This window comes from Oncorhynchus masou, chromosome 31 (assembly GCF_036934945.1).
Source record: "Oncorhynchus masou masou isolate Uvic2021 chromosome 31, UVic_Omas_1.1, whole genome shotgun sequence".
Lineage (NCBI taxonomy): Eukaryota > Metazoa > Chordata > Actinopteri > Salmoniformes > Salmonidae > Oncorhynchus > Oncorhynchus masou.
In genome coordinates this window covers 17,325,219-17,343,336 of record NC_088242.1, presented here as the reverse complement: position 1 = coordinate 17,343,336, position 18,118 = coordinate 17,325,219, and the positions used below count along the sequence as shown (strand labels likewise).

Sequence of the window (18,118 nt, the reverse complement as noted above, 5' to 3'; positions counted from 1 at the left end):
AGAGAGAGAGAGAGAGAGGTGAAGAGAGAGAGAGAGGGAGGGAGGGTGGGGAGAGAGAGAGAGAGAGAGAGAGAGAGAGAGGAAGAGAGAGGAAGAGAGAGAGACAGAGAGAGAGAGAGAGAGAGTGAGAGGGAGGGAAAGAGAGAGAGGAAGACAGAGGGTGAGAGAGGTGAAGAGAGAGAGAGAGAGTCATAGAGTCATTCACTCATACATTAACTCATTCAGTCACTCACCCATTCAGTCACCCATTCAGTCACCCATTCAGTCACTCATTCAGTCACTAATTCAGTCACCGACTCATTCAGACACTCATTCACTTCTTCACTCATTCAGTCACTCACTCATTCAGTCACTTACTCACTCATTCATTCAATCACTCATTCAGTCAGTCACTTACTCACTCATTCATTCAATCACTCATTCAGTCACTCACTCTTTCAGTCACGCATTCAGTCAGTCACTCATTCAGTCACTCACTCTTTCAGTCACACATTCAGTCAGTCACTCATTCAGTCACGTAGTGCTGCTTAGTGTAGCAGAGAACACGCTTAAGATGTTCGGCTGTCCTCATAGGAGAACCTTTTTGGTTGCAGGTAGAACCCTTTTGGCTTCCATGTAGAACCCTCTGTGTTAAGGTTTCAACATTGAACTTAAAAGGGTTATATCTGGAACCATAAAGGGTTCTTCAAAAGGGTTTTCCTATGAGGACATTTTAGGTTTTAGTTCTTTGTTCGAAGTGTACAACAAGAAGCTATGAAGATGAGTCATGGACAGTGTGTTTGTGTCTGCACTCTATGCCTGTATGACTATGTGTGTGTGTGTGTGTGTGTGTGTGTGTGTGTGTGTGTGTGTGTGTGTGTGTGTGTGTGTGTGTGTGTGTGTGTGTGTGTGTGTGTGTGTGTGTGTGTGTGTGTGTGTGTGTGTGTGTTTGATGTGAATACAGTACCATTAGGGGGAGATGGAATTGAAGTGAATGCACGACAAGCACTTAAGTACGTTTTTCACATACATTTTAGGCACAATGCCATCTCAAAGCTAGCCCAAGCATTCAACAGACACACACTGACCGAGACCCCAATATTTCTCACACAAATAGATTTGTTTTGCAGCGTTGTATTTAAAGGGTCAACACTACAGAGACAAGTTATTTCCCTCTGACATGACACACACACACACACACACACGCACGCTCACGTACACACACACTATGTCTCCTTGGTCTCACGACTGGGTGTCCACTCATACTGATTGAGTCCTAACAAAGTGCCTAAATCCTTGTAAGACTCCCAAGAGAATAAAGTGTATAAATCTGTGTCCTTGTGTTTGTGCTTTGGTGTAAGTCCTCTCCAATTCCATGAACTAGAAAATGTGCCATGAATGCTTCACTTATCAGAGATGTGTTGGAGTCTGTTACAGCATAGTAAGTGTCTAAAGGTTGAGTGGAGTCTTGGCTAGATCAGCTTCTGTTCTCGAGTGGAACTGGCACATTGCCTGTGTTTGTCTGTACTCCCATTCATATACTGAACAAAAAAATAAACACAGCATGCAACAATTTAAAGATTTTACTGAGTTACAGTTCATGTAAGGAAATCAGTCAATTGAAATGAATTCATTAGGCCCTAATCTATGGATTTCACATGACTGGGCAGGGGCGCAGCCATGGGTGGGCCTAGAAGGGCGTAGGCCCACCCACTTGGGAGCCAGGACATTACGGATAAAAATATTCCTCAGCTTCATCAGCTGTCTGGGTGGCTGGTCTCAGACGATCTCGCAGGTGAAGAAGCCAGATGTGGAGGTCCCGGGCTGCCGTTGTTACAGTTGGTCTTGGCAGTATGCCAGTTGTACATACTGCCAAATTCTCTAAAACGATGTTGGAGGCGTCTTGTTTTAGAGAAATGAACATTAAAATCTATTGCAACAGCTCTGGTGTATGTTCCTGCAGTCAGCATGAGAGTTGCACAATATCCCTCAAAACTTGAGACATCTGTGGCATTGTGTTGTGTGACAATACCGCACACTTTTATTTTCCCCAACACAAGGTGCACCTGTGTAATGATGTATAAGCTGAGAAATAAGCTTTTTGTGCATATGAAATATTTCTGCGATTTTATATTTCAGCTCATGAAACATGGGACCCACACTTTACATGTTGCATTTATATTTTTGTTCAGTATATTTGACAAGCATGTAGACACTTTTTCCCAGACTACATCAAGTTTTCTGTCATTTAACCTCTCTATACAGTCCTAACAGAAAGGCAATGCACCACTATGTACTGTACATCCTAAACAATTACACAATCACCATCCAATAAGACGTCTGCTTATAGCGCCACTTACCCAGCAGGCCATGCAGAAAGACAATCCTCAAAAGGATAGGAAATAAAGGAAGGAACGAGACTTAGACATGGATAGGAAATAGACTGAGGGTGGTGGAGAGGAGAGAGCAGGGGAGGCCGAGGGCAGAGTCCCCCAACCACGCAACACAATCACCACTGTTGATACAATATTGACATGGCACTAATGGCCTTAGCTCTCAGGCTTACTGGGTGGTGTGGCGGGGACGGCCAGTGTATGTGTGTTAGAGGGGTAGCGAAGCGAGGCGGAGATCGCGTGGATGGTCTGGCCATACCCACTACCCAACCCTCTAGCCCTTTCACGACCCACTTTAGACTGAACAGCTAAACACACACACACACCATCCCAATTGTCTGTATGTATTAAGCTCAGACACTTGACCACCGCAACGCTTAAATCCCTCAGAAGGACTAGACTACACGGAAGCTTTAGTGACATATACAGACACACACATCCATACATGCATGCACACACAGACAAAAAGTACACACACACACCACCTTTGAATAAGTACAGTAGTACCAGCCTTTCTCCAAACTCATGTGGCCATCCTCTCTCCTGTTCAATTCTAATTGTGAGGTAATCAGTTACACAGTAGTACAGAAGTCTTTAAAGCAGACGGCTGCAGTAAGCAGAGTTTGGTACATTAAGCTTCTGCTTTGCCTCTTTCAGTGACCAGGTTAGAACAAGGCTGGTGGTTACATCCTGCTCTCTGGGTGACATGGTGAGGTGTGATAGGGACAGGAACAGCTAAAGGAAAAGCCACTCTCTCCTCAGTGACAGTGGAAAGGGTTTCATGGAAATTGGACTTCCTTTGGAGAGACTTAAAGTCATTACATGCAATCTCCCACCAGCGATGCACAGCATCCGAAACAGGCCTCACAATACAAGTGTCAATTAGGACCTTTTCATTGGCCAGGTTGTCCGATGAGTGGGTTGAAGACAAGAGAGAGGAGAAAGGGGAGAGGGTGTGCATCCCAAATGGCACCCTATTCCCTATAAAGTGCACTACTTTTGACTAGAACCCTATAGGACATAGCCATAGAGGTTTGTGGGTAACCACATCACTGTACTTTTCCGGTTCTTTCTCTCCATGGTGAAAGACAGAGAAGAAGAGAGAGGAGACACTTATTCTTAATAGGCTGGCTCCCTGCTGATCTGTGTTCACCCAAATGACACCCTATTCCCTACATACTGCACTACTTTTGACCATAGCCCTATGGGACTGGGTCAAATGTAGTGCACTGCATAAGGAATAGGGTGCCATTTGGGACGTCTATTCTCTCTTTGTCGCTGTCCATCTCAGTGGAAGGAATGGAAAGCCATTTTACTGTGGCCTTGACCTCCAAATCTCCACTCTGCTGGGGTGACTCAAATGATGGGTTCTGGAGTGTCTGTGTGTGTGTGCGTGTGTGTGCGTGCGTGTGTGCGTGTGTGCGTGTGTGCGTGTGTGTGTGTGTGTGTGTGTGTATGTGTGTGTGTGTGAGTGTGTGTGTGCCGAGTGAGGCTCTGAGTGTGCCAGCCAACCAGTCATCCCTCCCAACCAGTCAACTGAATTACTTCTCTATGGTAAAGCCTAGTTGCTCCTCGTTGGAAAACCCAGACTGTGAAATAAACTATTTCTGTCCACAGCAGGTGTCCCACAGCATGATAACATAACGATGTGTTAGACTGAACGAAGGCTGTTATGACACTTATTTGACTTTGTTTCATATTGAACAAAAACGAGGTGACACGCTTATGTGGCTTTCCTTCAGACATTTCCCAATCATCTTCCTTCTGCCTTCTATTACTGAACTTGTACAATCTGGAAGACAGAAGAGCGGTAGCCTAGCAGTTAGAACATTGGGACAGTAACTGAAATGTCGCTGGTTCGAATCCCCGACCATGTGAAAAATCTGTTGATGTGCCCTTGAGCAAGACACTTAACCCTAAATGCTTCTGTAAGACACTGGATAAGAGCGTTTCCGAAATGCCTAAAATGTAAATGTAATGAGGACCTAATGGAGAGTGTAAGATGTTAGAAATAGGCTCTATCTTTACCTCCAATGACTGGGCCAGACCCCCAAATGAGAACCTACCCCATGAGTTGTCTCCATGGCATTGGCCCCCTGTGTCTTCCTATCGATTCACACTACTGCACTTGTTAAAGTGAAGCGTTGATCATTTTCTGCATCCCAATTGGCATCCTTTTCGGGATGTAGTGCACTATGTGCACTGGTCAAAAGTAGTGCAATATACAATGTATAGGGAGCCATTTAGAATACACACACTGTGGTATGAGGCTGAATTCCCATGTCTGATAGTGAAATGATGAGATGTTGCTATCACCACCAGATATTACATTATATTTCCCGCACCCCATGCTGTATGATTGACAGCTGCTCCACAAATATGTGTGTGCTCATATGTTTGTATGTGTGTGTATGTTCATATATGTGTGTGTGTGTGTGTGTGTGTGTGTGTGTGTGTGTGTGTGTGTGTGTGTGTGTGTGTGTGTGTGTGTGTGTGTGTGTGTGTGTGTGTGTGTGTGTGTGTGTGTGTGTATGTGTGTGTGTATGTCGCATCATCATGCAGTACAACTCAGGATTGTGATTGGGATGGGGACCAGGGACTGTGAAATGGAGTTTCTCGCCGTCTCAACGAGGCAGGGTGCCCATGACGACCCACCAGAGAGATCTCAGAAATGGTGCCTAGTGCTGCACTCCTCGGATGAGTCCCAAATGGCACTCTATTCCCTTTATAGAGCATTACTTTTGATCAGTGCCTATTGGGATACCCTGTGGATCCTGGTCAAAAGCAGTGCACTAGAGAATAGGGTGCCATTTGTGACACATATCTCCTTCTCTTCAAATACTTTTTGGCTTCATCGTAAAATGGCTGCTCTGCATCTCAGCTTACGCAAATGAACCTTGTAAAAATGTTGTTTCCCATTGATATACTTCTATTGTTCTTTCATTCCTCTCTCTCTCTTTCACTCATTCACTCATTATATATTTCTTTGTCATTATTTCTCTCTCTGATAACAATTTCTTTGTAAGTCCATCCTCTACAGACTATCAACTAACTATCTGCTACTCCAAATCCTAGCTCTAACCCTAAACTTATCCCTTACCCTAATCCTAACCTTTTTTTATGGCACGTGGACAAGTACAGGGAAATGCCTTTCTTCCAAGCTCTAACCCCAATAATGCAGTAATCGCTAACCGTGTAAAACTAAAAATAACTTACGGTAGAACAAAAAGACATGAGGAAGTACGTAACCATAGTACATACAGGGTCAGTTCCAGTTCCAGTGGAGTGAGAGGGTTAGATATGTACAGGGGTAAGGTGACTAGGCATCAGGATATATGATAAACAGAGTCGTAGCAGCGTATATGATGAGTGTATATGAGTGGGTGTGTGTGTGTGTGTGTGTGTGTGTGTGTGTGTGTGTGTGTGTGTGTGTGTGTGTGTGTGTGTGTGTGTGTGTGTGTGTGTGTTGAGTCACTATAAATGTATGTGCATATTATGTGTTTGTGAGCAAATGATAGAGTGAGTGTTTATGTGTGTGAGTCTGTGTGTGTGTTAGAGTGTCAGTGTGCTTGAGTGTGTAGGGCCCTGTGAGTGTTTATGTGTGTGAGTCTGTGTGTGTGTTAGAGTGTCAGTGTGCTTGAGTGTGTAGGACCCCACAGACACAGTGCAAAACAAAACAAAAAGTTCATACAAAGCCATTCTGTTTGCTATTTAGTTAGATATTTAGCATCTAAATATGGGATAGAAGCTGTTCAGGAGCCTGATGGTGTCAGACTTGATGCACCAGAACCACTTGCCGTGCAGAAGCAAAGAGAACAGTCTATGGCTTGGGTGGCTGGAGTTTTTAACGACTTTCAGGGCCTTCCTTTCCTAACCCTAGCCCTAACCTTAACCCTTAGGGTTAAAGGTTATTCAAAACCTAACCCTAACTCTAACCGTAACCTTAGCAAGCAGTAGCTTATCAACAGATACTTTGGTGATAATCTGATCATCTGTAAAGCATCTATAGATGACCTAACAGAACTACCCCTCTTGCTCTTGAGATGCTTAAAATTCTCTCTCTCTCTCTCTCTCTCTCTCTCTCTCTCTGTGAAATGAAAAACACACATGCTCGCACACACACACACAATATACAGATAAGTCACATTCTGTTGTGTGCGTGTCAATGGTGTGTGTGTGCGTACCAGTCAGGCCCAGAGAAGTAGCTCATTTACTGCTGTGGGAAGAAAATATCCAGATGTGTTGTCAGGAATGCTTCCTGTGTGTAAACCTGCCATCCCACTGGCTACAGGACATGCATTATGCCCCAACTAGAGGACTCTACCTGCTGAGACATGCACTCGCACTCGCACTCGCACTCGCACTCGCACTCGCACTCGCACTCGCACTCGCACTCGCACTCACACACACACACACACACACACACACACACACACACACACACACACACACACACACACACACACACACACACACACACACACACACACACACACACACACACACACACACACACCTCGCTGGATGACTATGGATGATATAGAAGAGAAAAGGGAAAGGAACAGAAGGGGGCCATGCCAGCGTTTTCCTGTCTTTTAAATGAACAGGGCCGGGGTCCACCTGGAGATGCTTGGCCTTCATAGATAGATCTCTCTCAACACCTCCTCATTCACAACCCTGCCATGAAGTATAACTCTCAGACCAAAGACAGTGCTTAGGATGAAGAGGAATAAATGAATGAGGAGAAAGGGAGAGGGAAAGGAGAAAGAGCTTGGGAGAGGGAGAGGGAGAGAGAATGTTATAAAAGACTGAAATCGAGAGCAAGAAAACGAGAGGGAGATAACAGGAGAGATGTACATTTTGTGCAAATTTGAATGACTGTCTGGGGTAGAGAGGGGTGCGCCAACGCTGAAATCTATTAATGCTCTCTTCCCTGATAACAAAAGAGAGAAGCTTCTTATCTGGTTGGCAGCTGCATGGCAGGGAATATACACTGCTCAAAAAAATAAAGGGAACACTAAAATAACACATCCTAGATCTGAATAAATGAAATATTCTTATTAAATACTTTTTTCTTTACATAGTTGAATGTGTGCTGACAACAAAATCACACAAAAATTCTCAATGGAAATCAAATTTATCAACCCATGGAGGTCTGGCTTTGGAGTCACACTCAAAATTAAAGTGGAAAACCACACAACAGGCTGATCCAACTTTGATGTAATGTCCTTAAAACAAGTCAAAATGAAGCTCAGTCGTGTGTGTGGCCTCCACGTGCCTGTATGACCTCTCTACAACGCCTGGGCATGCGCCTGATGAGGTGGCGGATGGTCTCCTGAGGGATCTCCTCCCAGACCTGGACTAAAGCATCTGCCAACTCCTGCACAGTCTGTGGTGCAACGTGGCGTTGGTGGATGGAGCGAGACATGATGTCCCAGATGTGCTCAATTGGATTCAGGTCTGGGGAACGGGCGGGCCAGTCCATAGCATCAATGCCTTCCTCTTGCAAGAACTGCTGACACACTCCAGCCACATGAGGTCTAGCATTGTCTTGCATTAGGAGGAACCCAGGGCCAACCGCATCAGCATATGGTCTCACAAGGGTTCTGAGGATCTCATCTCGGTACCTAATGGCAGTCAGGCTACCTCTGGCGAGCACATGGAGGGCTGTGCAACCCCCCAAAGAAATGCCACCCCACACCATGACTGACCCACCGCCAAACCGGTCATGCTGGAGGATGTTGCAGGCAGCAGAATGTTCTCCACGGCGTCTCCAGACTCTGTCACGTCTGTCACATGTGCTTAGTGTGAACCTGCTTTCATCTGTGAAGAGTACAGGGCGCCAGTGGCGAATTTGCCAATCTTGGTGTTCTCTGGCAAATGCCAAACGTACTGCACGGTGTTGGGCTGTAAGCTCAACCCCCACCTATGGACGTCGGGCCCTCATTTACCACCCTCATGGAGTCTGTTTCTGACCGTTTGAGCAGACATGCACATTTGTGGCCGCTGGAGGTAATTTTGCAGGGCTCTGGCAGTGCTCCTCCTGCTCCTCCTTGCACAAAGTTGGAGGTAACGGTCCTGCTGCTGGGTTGTTGCCCTCCTACGGCCTCCTCCACGTCTCCTGATGTACTGGCCTGTCTCCTGGTAGAGCCTCCATGCTGCACTTCCGGCGCCGACAGAGATGGCCGCCTCGCTTTGCGTTCCTAGGAAACTATGCAGTTTTTTGTTTTTTTTACGTGTTATTTCTTACATTAGTACCCCAGGTCATCTTAGGTTTCATTACATACAGTCGAGAAGAACTACTGTATATAAGATCAGCGTCAACTCACCATCAGTACGACCAAGAATATGTTTTTCGCGACGCGGATCCTGTGTTCTGCCTTACAAACAGGACAACGGAATGGATCGCATGCAGCGACCCAAAAAAACGACTCCGAAAAAGAGGGAAACGAGGCGGTCTTCTGGTCAGACTATGGAGATGGGCACACCGTGCACCACTCCCTAGCATTCTTCTTGCCAATGTCCAGTCTCTTGACAACAAGGTTGATGAAATCCGAGCAAGGGTAGCATTCCAGAGGGACATCAGAGACTGTAACGTTCTGTGCATCACGGAAACATGGCTCACTTGAGAGACGTTATCCGAAGCGGTGCAGCCAACGGGTTTCTCCACGCATCGCGCCGACAGAAACAAACACCTTTCTGGTAAGAAGAGGGGTGGGGGCGTATGCCTTATGGCTAACGAGACATGGTGCGATGAAAGAAACATACAGGAACTCAAATCCTTCTGTTCACCTGATTTAGAATTCCTCACAATCAAATGTTGACCGCATTATCTACCAAGAGAATTCTCTTCGATTATAATCACAGCCGTATATATCCCCCCCCCAAGCAGACACATCGATGGCTCTGAACGAACTTTATTTAACTCTTTGCAAACTGGAAACCATTTATCCGGAGGCTGCATTCATTGTTGCTGGGGATTTTAACAAGGCTAATCTGAAAACAAGACTCCCTAAATTTTATCAGCATATCGATTGCGCAACCAGGGGTGGAAAAACCTTGGATCACTGTTACTTTAACTTCCGCGATGCATATAAGGCCCTGCCCCGCCCCCCTTTCGGAAAAGCTGACCACGACTCCATTTTGCTGATACCTGCCTACAGACAAAAACTAAAACAAGAACATCCCACGCTGAGGTCTGTCCAACGCTGGTCCGACCAAGCTGACTCCACACTCCAAGACTGCTTCCATCACGTGGACTGGGACATGTTTCGTATTGCGTCAGATAACAACATTGACGAATACGCTGATTCGGTGTGCGAGTTCATTAGAACGTGCGTTGAAGATGTCGTTCCCATAGCAACAATTAAAACATTCCTAACCAGAAACCGTGGATTGATGGCAGCATTCGCGTGAAACTGAAAGCGCGAACCACTGCTTTTAATCAGGGCAAGGTGTCTGGTAACATGACCGAGTACAAACAGTGCAGCTATTCCCTCCGCAAGGCTATCAAACAAGCTAAGCGTCAGTACAGAGACAAAGTAGAATCTCAATTCAATGGCTCAGACACAAGAGGCATGTGGCAGGGTCTACAGTCAATCACGGACTACAGAAAGAAATCCAGCCCAGTCACGGACCAGGATGTCTTGCTCCCAGGCAGACTAAATAACTTTTTTGCCCGCTTTGAGGACAATACAGTGCCACTGACACGGCCTGCAACGGAAACATGTGGTCTCTACTTCACTGCAGCCGAGGTGAGTAAAACATTTAAACGTGTTAACCCTCGCAAGGCTGCAGGCCCAGACGGCATCCCCAGCCGCGCCCTCAGAGCATGCGAGGACCAGCTGGCTGGTGTGTGTACGGACATATTCAATCAATCCCTATACCAGTCTGCTGTTCCCACATGCTTCAAGAGGGCCACCATTGTTCCTGTTCCCAAGAAAGCTAAGGTAACTGAGCTAAACGACTACCGCCCCGTAGCACTCACTTCCGTCATCATGAAGTGCTTTGAGAGACTAGTCAAGGACCATATCACCTCCACCCTACCTGACACCCTAGACCCACTCCAATTTGCTTACCGCCCAAATAGGTCCACAGACGATGCAATCTCAACCACACTGCACACTGCCCTAACCCATCTGGACAAGAGGAATACCTATGTGAGAATGCTGTTCATCGACTACAGCTCGGCATTCAACACCATAGTACCCTCCAAGATCGTCATCAAGCTCGAGACCCTGGGTCTCGACCCCGCCCTGTGCAACTGGGTACTGGACTTCCTGACGGGCCGCCCCCAGGTGGTGAGGGTAGGTAACAACATCTCCTCCCCGCTGATCCTCAACACTGGGGCCCCACAAGGGTGCGTTCTGAGCCCTCTCCTGTACTCCCTGTTCACCCACGACTGCGTGGCCACGCACGCCTCCAACTCAATCATCAAGTTTCCGGACGACACAACAGTGGTAGGCTTGATTACCAACAACGACGAGACGGCCTACAGGGAGGAGGTGAGGGCCCTCGGAGTGTGGTGTCAGGAAAATAACCTCACACTCAATGTCAACAAAACTAAGGAGATGATTGTGGACTTCAGGAAACAGCAGAGGGAACACCCCCTTATCCACATCGATGGAACAGTAGTGGAGAGAGTAGCAAGTTTTAAGTTCCTCGGCATACACATCACAGACAAACTGAATTGGTCCACTCACACAGACAGCATCGTGAAGAAGGCGCAGCAGCACCTCTTCAACCTCAGGAGGCTGAAGAATTTCGGATTGTCACCAAAAGCACTCATAAACTTCTACAGATGCACAATCGAGAGCATCCTGGCGGGCAGTATCACCGCCTGGTACGGCAACTGCTCCGCCCTCAACCGCAAGGCTCTCCAGAGGGTATTGAGGTCTGCACAACGCATCACTGGGGGCAAACTGCCTGCCCTCCAGGACACCTACACCACCCGATGTTACAGGAAGGCCATAAAGATCATCAAGGACATCAACCACCCGAGCCACTGCCTGTTCACCCCGCTATCATCCAGAAGGCGAGGTCAGTACAGGTGCATCAAAGCTGGGACCGAGAAACAGCTTCTATCTCAAAGCCATCAGACTGTTAAACAGCCACCACTAACATTGAGTGGCTGCTGCAAACACACTGACACTGACTCAACTCCAGCCACTTTAATAATGGGAATTGATGGGAAATGATGTAAATATATCACTAGCCACTTTAAACAATGCTACCTTATATAATGTTACTTACCCTACATTATTCATCTCATATGCATACGTATATACTGTACTCTATATCATCGACTGCATCCTTATGTAATACATGTATCACTAGCCACTTTAACTATGCCACTTTGTTTACATACTCATCTCATATGTATATACTGTACTCGATACCATCTACTGTATCTTGCCTATGCTGCTCTGTACCATCACTCATTCATATATCCTCATGTACATATTCTTTATCCCCTTACACTGTGTATAAGACAGTAGTTTAGGAATTGTTAGTTAGATTACTTGTTGGTTATTACTGCATTGTCGGAACTAGAAGCACAAGCATTTCGCTACACTCGCATTAACATCTGCTATCCATGTGTATGTGACAAATAACATTTGATTTGATTTGATGCTCCATGTCTGCTCCACAGATCCAGCAAACCTTCTTGCCACAGCTCGCATTGATGTTCCATCCTGGATGAGCTGCACTACCTGAGCCACTTGTGTGGGTTGTAGACTCCGTCTCATGCTACCACTAGAGTGAAAGCACCGCCAGCATTCAAAAGTGACCAAAACATCAGCCAGGAAGCATAGGAACTGAGAAGTGGTCTGTGATCCCCACCTGCAAAACCACTCCTTTATTGGGGGTGTCTTGCTAATTGCCTATCATTTCCACCTGTTGTCTATTCCATTTGCACAACAGCATATGACATTTATTGTCAATCAGTGTTGCTTCCTAAGTGGACAGTTTGATTTCACAGAAGTGTGATTGACTTGGAGTTACATTGTGTTGTTTAAGTGTTCCCTTTATTTTTTTGAGCAGTGTATTGCCATCTATGCTGCCCTGCTCCTCCCTCATTTGTGTGTCGTCTACAGTACAGCCCTAGCTCCATCCACAGAGTGCCCCCTCACTTACTTTTGTCTCTCTCTCTCTCTCTCTCTCTCTCTCTCTCTCTCTCTCTCTCTCTCTCTCTCTCTCTCTCTCTCTCTCTCTCTCTCTCTCTCTCTCTCTCTCTCTCTCTCTCTCTCTCTCTCTCTCTCTCTCTCTCTCTCTCTCTCTCTCTCTCTCTCTCTCTCTCTCTCTCTCTCTCTCTCTCTCTCTCTCTCTCTCTCTCTCTCTCTCTCTCTCCTAAAGTGCTGTTCAGCAGTTTCCTCCATTCACCCATTGCAGTGTAAACCACCACAGAGGAAATAATAACCACTGCACACTCTCCCCTTGTGCCTCGTGCATATTTTGCATAAGACAGCAGGCTATTTGGCAGGATTAATGCAAGCATTCCCACATTCTCCCAGTATTGCCGTCCCCTTCTCTCTAGGGCTTATCATTAATAAGACAACATCCCCCCTTTCTCCTCATTCTCTAGTGTGCATTCCAAATGTCACCCCATTCCCTATATAGTGCACTAGTTTTGAGAAACCCTGATGAAATGTAGTGCACTAGGGAATAGGGTGCCATTTGAGATGCAGGAACAGTCTTTAATATGAGTAAGCACCTTCCCAAATGTCCATTCAGTCACACCTCATAGCTCTCACCTCATAATATATGTTATGTTCTTTTGACATGTTGTGTAATGCCACATCAAATCTACTGGTGGGAGAAATGAAAGAGTGAAACAATCCAAAGCAGCAATGAGCTGCGTCCAGGCCACCAGGCCTCTATTGCTGTCAGGTAAATTCCTGCTGTGTCCTCCAGGCCTCTATTGCTGTCAGGTAAATTCCTGCTGTGTCCTCCAGGCCTCTATTGCTGTCAGGTAAATTCCTGCTGTGTCCTCCAGGCCTCTATTGCTGTCAGGTAAAGTGCTGCACACAGTGGATAACAGTAATATAATAATTGCCAATGAGTTGTCAAACGCAGCATGTACAAGTATAGGACAGAAGTGTTCTCATTTATAGTGTCAGAGTCCACATGGAAAATAATAACTTCTAATGAAAACAGAGAGGTTCTCATGTACTTTAGTACTAAAGTGACAGTACGGGAGAAGAAAGTGGTTTCCAATGTTCCAAATGGACTTGTTCATTGTTGCCACCCTGACGATGACAACACTTACCTTTAGTCAACACTTCTGGCACAAATGCTACTCAGTCAAGATACAATATATATGGAATTCAATGTATGGAACTCAATGTATGGAACTTCATGTATGCAATGTGGAATTTATAGCAAGCCTTTAGTGAAGGCAGACTTGAAGTGTGTTTTGCGCGGGTGTACAACAAAAGATGTCAAAACGGACAAAATATAGTCCTATATAGGTTGCAGTGTACATTACAGTATGCATGTATGTACATATGCAGGATCTTAATTTAAAATGTGTACCATTTTAAAAGGCTTTCCACTTTGACATTTCAGACTTGATTTCCCCTTATAAAAAATGTACCAACCCCTACAAAAATCTCCATGAATTATAATCCACATAATAATTCACATTTCCTGATGCTGAATGATTATTTTCCTGATGTAGCAAACTGGCTCAAATGAAGATACATACAGTACCAGTCAAAACCTAGGACACACCTACTCATTCAAGGGTTTTTCTTTATTTTTACTATTTCCTACATTGTAAATGAATAATGAAGACATTAAAACTATGAATGTAGTCACCAAAAAAGAGTGAAACAAATCAGAATATATTTTATATTTGAGATTCTTCAAAGTAGCCACCCTTTGCCTTGATGAGTGTTGTGCATTCTCTCAACCAGCTTCAACTGGAATGCTGAAGCACTTGTTGGCGGCTTTTCCTTTACTCTGCGGTCCAACTCATCCCAAACCATCTCAATCGGTTGGAGGCCAGGTCATCTGATACAGCACTCCATCACTCTCCTTCTTGATCAAATAGCCCTTACACAGCCTGGAGGTGTTTTGGGTCATTGTCCTGTTGAAAAACAAATGATAGTCCCACCAAGCGCAAGATGGGATGGCGTATCACTGCAGAGTGCTGTGGTTGCCATGCTGGTTAGGTGAGCCTTGAATTCTAAACAAATCACTGACAGTGTCACCAGCAAAGCACCCCCACACAATCACACCTCTTCCTCCATACTTCATTGTGGGAACCACACATGCGGAGAGCATCCGTTCACGTACTCTGCGTTTCACAGATTTCCACCGGTCTAATGTCCATTGTTTGTGTTTCTTGACCCAAGTCTCTTCTTCTTATTAGTGTCCTTTAGTAGTTTCTTTGCAGCAATTCGACCATGAAGGCCTGAGTCACGCAGTCTCCTCCGAACAGTTGATGTTGAGATGTGTCTGTTACTTGAACTTTATGAAGCATTAATTTGGGCTGCAATTTCTGAGGCTGGTAACTCTAATGAACTTATCCTCTGCAGCAGAGGTAACTCTGGGTGTTCCTTTCCTGTGGCAGTCCTCATGAGAGCCAGTTTCATCATAGCGCTTTATGGTTTTTGCGACTGTACTTGAAGAAACGTTCAAAGTTCTTCTCATTTTCCGGATTGACTGACCTTCATGTCTTAAAGTAATGATGGACTGTTGTTTCTCTTTCCTTATTTCAGCTGTTCTTGTCATAATATAGACTTTATATTTTACCAAATAGTGCTATCTTCTGTATACCACCCCTACCTTGTCACAACACAACTAATTGTCTCAAACGCATTAAGAAGGAAAGAAACAAGGCACACCTGTTAATTGAAATGCATTGCAGGTGACTACCTCATGAAGCTGGTTGAGAGAATGCAAAGAGTGTGCACAGCTGTCATCAAGACAAAGGGTGGCTACTTTGAAGAATATCAAATATAAAGTATATTTGTATTTTGTTAAAAAGTTTTTGGTTACTACATGACTCCATATGTGTTATTTGATATAGAAAATAGTACATATAAAGAAAAACCCTGTAATCAGTAAACTTGTGACTGGTACTGTACATAGGGGTAGATGTGTGTGCAATACAGATAGATATACATTAGAAGGATGTGTATAGGTGTGCAGTCACAAGTGTCTTGGATACAAGTGTCTGCTAAATGGACATATGATTATGTTATATACGTATTAAGTAGATTGGGGTAAGGGTGCGTGTCGAAGAGTGTGTGAGCACATAGACAGGGGGTACAGCTGTGTGTACAGTACACACAAACAGGGGTAAGAATGTGTCTTACCGTCGTTGCAGAGTGGCCCTCCGAAAGAAGTCATGCTACAATCACAGCTGAACCCCTCCCACTGCTGCAGACACACACCCTGGTTTGCACATGAGTCCTCCTGGCACGTTGTACTGGGGCCTGTGCACAGGGGGGGGGGGGTAAGGAAGGGGAGGGAGGGATTACTTAAAATATGTGATCAGATTTGACCAAATGTATGTGTATATGTGATGAGAGAATTAAACAAGTAAGTACGATTAAAAGCATAATCCAACTTCATTCTTGTAATCCACTTACCCACATACAGTATGAAACACATTTTACATACTGACAAATGACATACTGAGACAAAAATACTTCCCTCTCTGTCCCTCTATCCCCCCCTCTCTCTCACTATCTCTCTCACACACTAATACTCTACACAGAAAAACATTACACACAGGAACACAACACTCACGCACGCACACACACACACACACACACACACACACACACACACACACACACACACACACACACACACACACACAGACACAGACACAGACACAGACACAGACACAGACACAGACACACACACACACACACACACACACACACACACACACACACACACACACACGCGTACTTATACAGAGACGGAAAACACTCATTGAACAGTCAACCAGTGAGTTTTTTAAGACAGGTTTAAATAATATTTATGTTGCATTTACAGAGATTGTCTTTTGTTTTAGTGAGTTTAAGGTATTTTTGCTTATTTATCCACACAGTTATTATGTTCTTACAGCCTCAGAACTGTTTTTAGGAAAGAACCAACATTATTATGAGAAAGGGAAACCATAGCAACACATTTGATTGTTTCTTGAGTCAAAAAGAAAGAACACCGCAGGTGAAATGTAGAAAAGGGAAAGTAGCCGGTGTAACCAATCAGAAAAGCATTCAGAGGTTTCGATCACGTCCTGAGTGATTAGATATATGTTTCTGTCCGTGCATTTTTTTACATGGCAAGAGAAATCTAACACAGAGGGTAATCTAAAATCAGAACTAACGTCTCATGTAATTGGTCAGCTGCTTGATTAGGTTCTGGGTCCATACATGTAAAGAGAAAAGATGAATAGATGATAAAACGAGGAGCGGCACGGGAACGAGGAGTTCCATCCTCTCCTTTGCAAGTTACGGGTTGAACGTTCCCTCCCATTTCGAAATTGAGAAAGATGCTGACCCCTGCGACATTGTGATTTCTCCAAATAACCAGTGATGAAAAAACCTCATACCGGAGCTACTGCTGCTTGTCAGCCTACACATCCCATTCTAACAGATTCTACAGTACCAGTTATGGTTAATTAGATCAGTCCACGTGTTTATTTAACTTTATTTAACTTTGTTCAGGGGCAGAATGACAGATTTGTACCTTGTCAGCTCGGGGATAGGAACTTGCAACCTTTTGGTTACTAGTCCAATGCTCTAACCACGAGGCTAGGGTCTGTCTCTTGTGGAGGGTCTGTCTCTTGTGGAGGGTCTGTCTCTTGTGGAGGGTCTAAAAACTTCAGTCGTCTTTAGTAATGCAAAAAAAAGGTAAAGATCATCATCAGCAGCTATAAGCATTGAACAACCATGTCACAGACACCGTTCATAGCCTCTGCCTGTCAATACTGTAGGTCTGTCTGTCTTTACCTCTGTCTGTATGTATGTCAGTTTGTCTGTCTGTCTGTCTGTCTGTCTGTCTGTCTGTCTGTCTGTCTGTCTGTCTGTCTGTCTGTCTGTACCACTGTATGTCTGTCTGTCTGTCTGTCTGTCTGTCTGTCTGTCTGTCTGTCTGTCTGTCTGTCTGTATGTTTCTCTATACACATGTCTGTCTGTCTGTCTGTCTGTCTGTCTGTCTGTCTGTCTGTTTGTCTATACACCTGGCTGTCTATATGTCCGTCTGTCTGTCTGTCTGTCTGTACCACTGCATGTCTGTCTGTCTGTACCACTGTCTGCCTGTCTGTATGTCTGTCTGTCTGTCTTTCTGTGTGTCTGTCTGTGTGTCTGTCTGTCTGTCTGTCTGTCTGTCAGCCAGTCTGTTATGTCATCTGTCAGCCAGTCTGTTATGTCATCTGTCTGCCTGTCTGTCTGTCTGTCTGTCTGTCTGTCTGTCTGTCTGTCTGTCTGTCTGTCTTTCTGTGTGTCTGTCTGTCTGTCTGTCTGTCTGTCTGTCTGTCTGTCAGCCAGTCTGTCAGCCAGTCTGCTATGTCATCTGTCTGCCAGGCTGTTAGTCAGTCTGCTTTGTAGTCTGACAGCCATGTCAGTCAGCCCCTCTGTAGGCTGTGCTAATGGGAGTGTTAATGCCAGTGGAATGACACAGGGTTAGTATGGATGTTAAACAGAGTTATGTAGCATGGTTCAGTTTGTTATGCTGACATTATGAATGAGATTATCTTGGATAATGATACATGTTGTTACAAT

At 45.0% G+C, this 18,118-nt stretch overlaps 1 protein-coding gene across 18 annotated transcripts in view; it reads right to left on the bottom strand.

The window, feature by feature from the left end:
- Positions 1–18,118, bottom strand: part of LOC135523501 (neurexin-1a) — a 608,692-nt gene that overhangs the window by 284,986 nt on the left and 305,588 nt on the right. For all 18 annotated transcript variants that reach the window (XM_064950217.1, XM_064950216.1, XM_064950219.1 and 15 more), the window contains one exon: positions 15,698–15,817. In XM_064950217.1, coding sequence (XP_064806289.1) covers positions 15,698–15,817 — 120 coding nt within the window. The remainder of the gene's footprint in view (positions 1–15,697; positions 15,818–18,118) is intronic.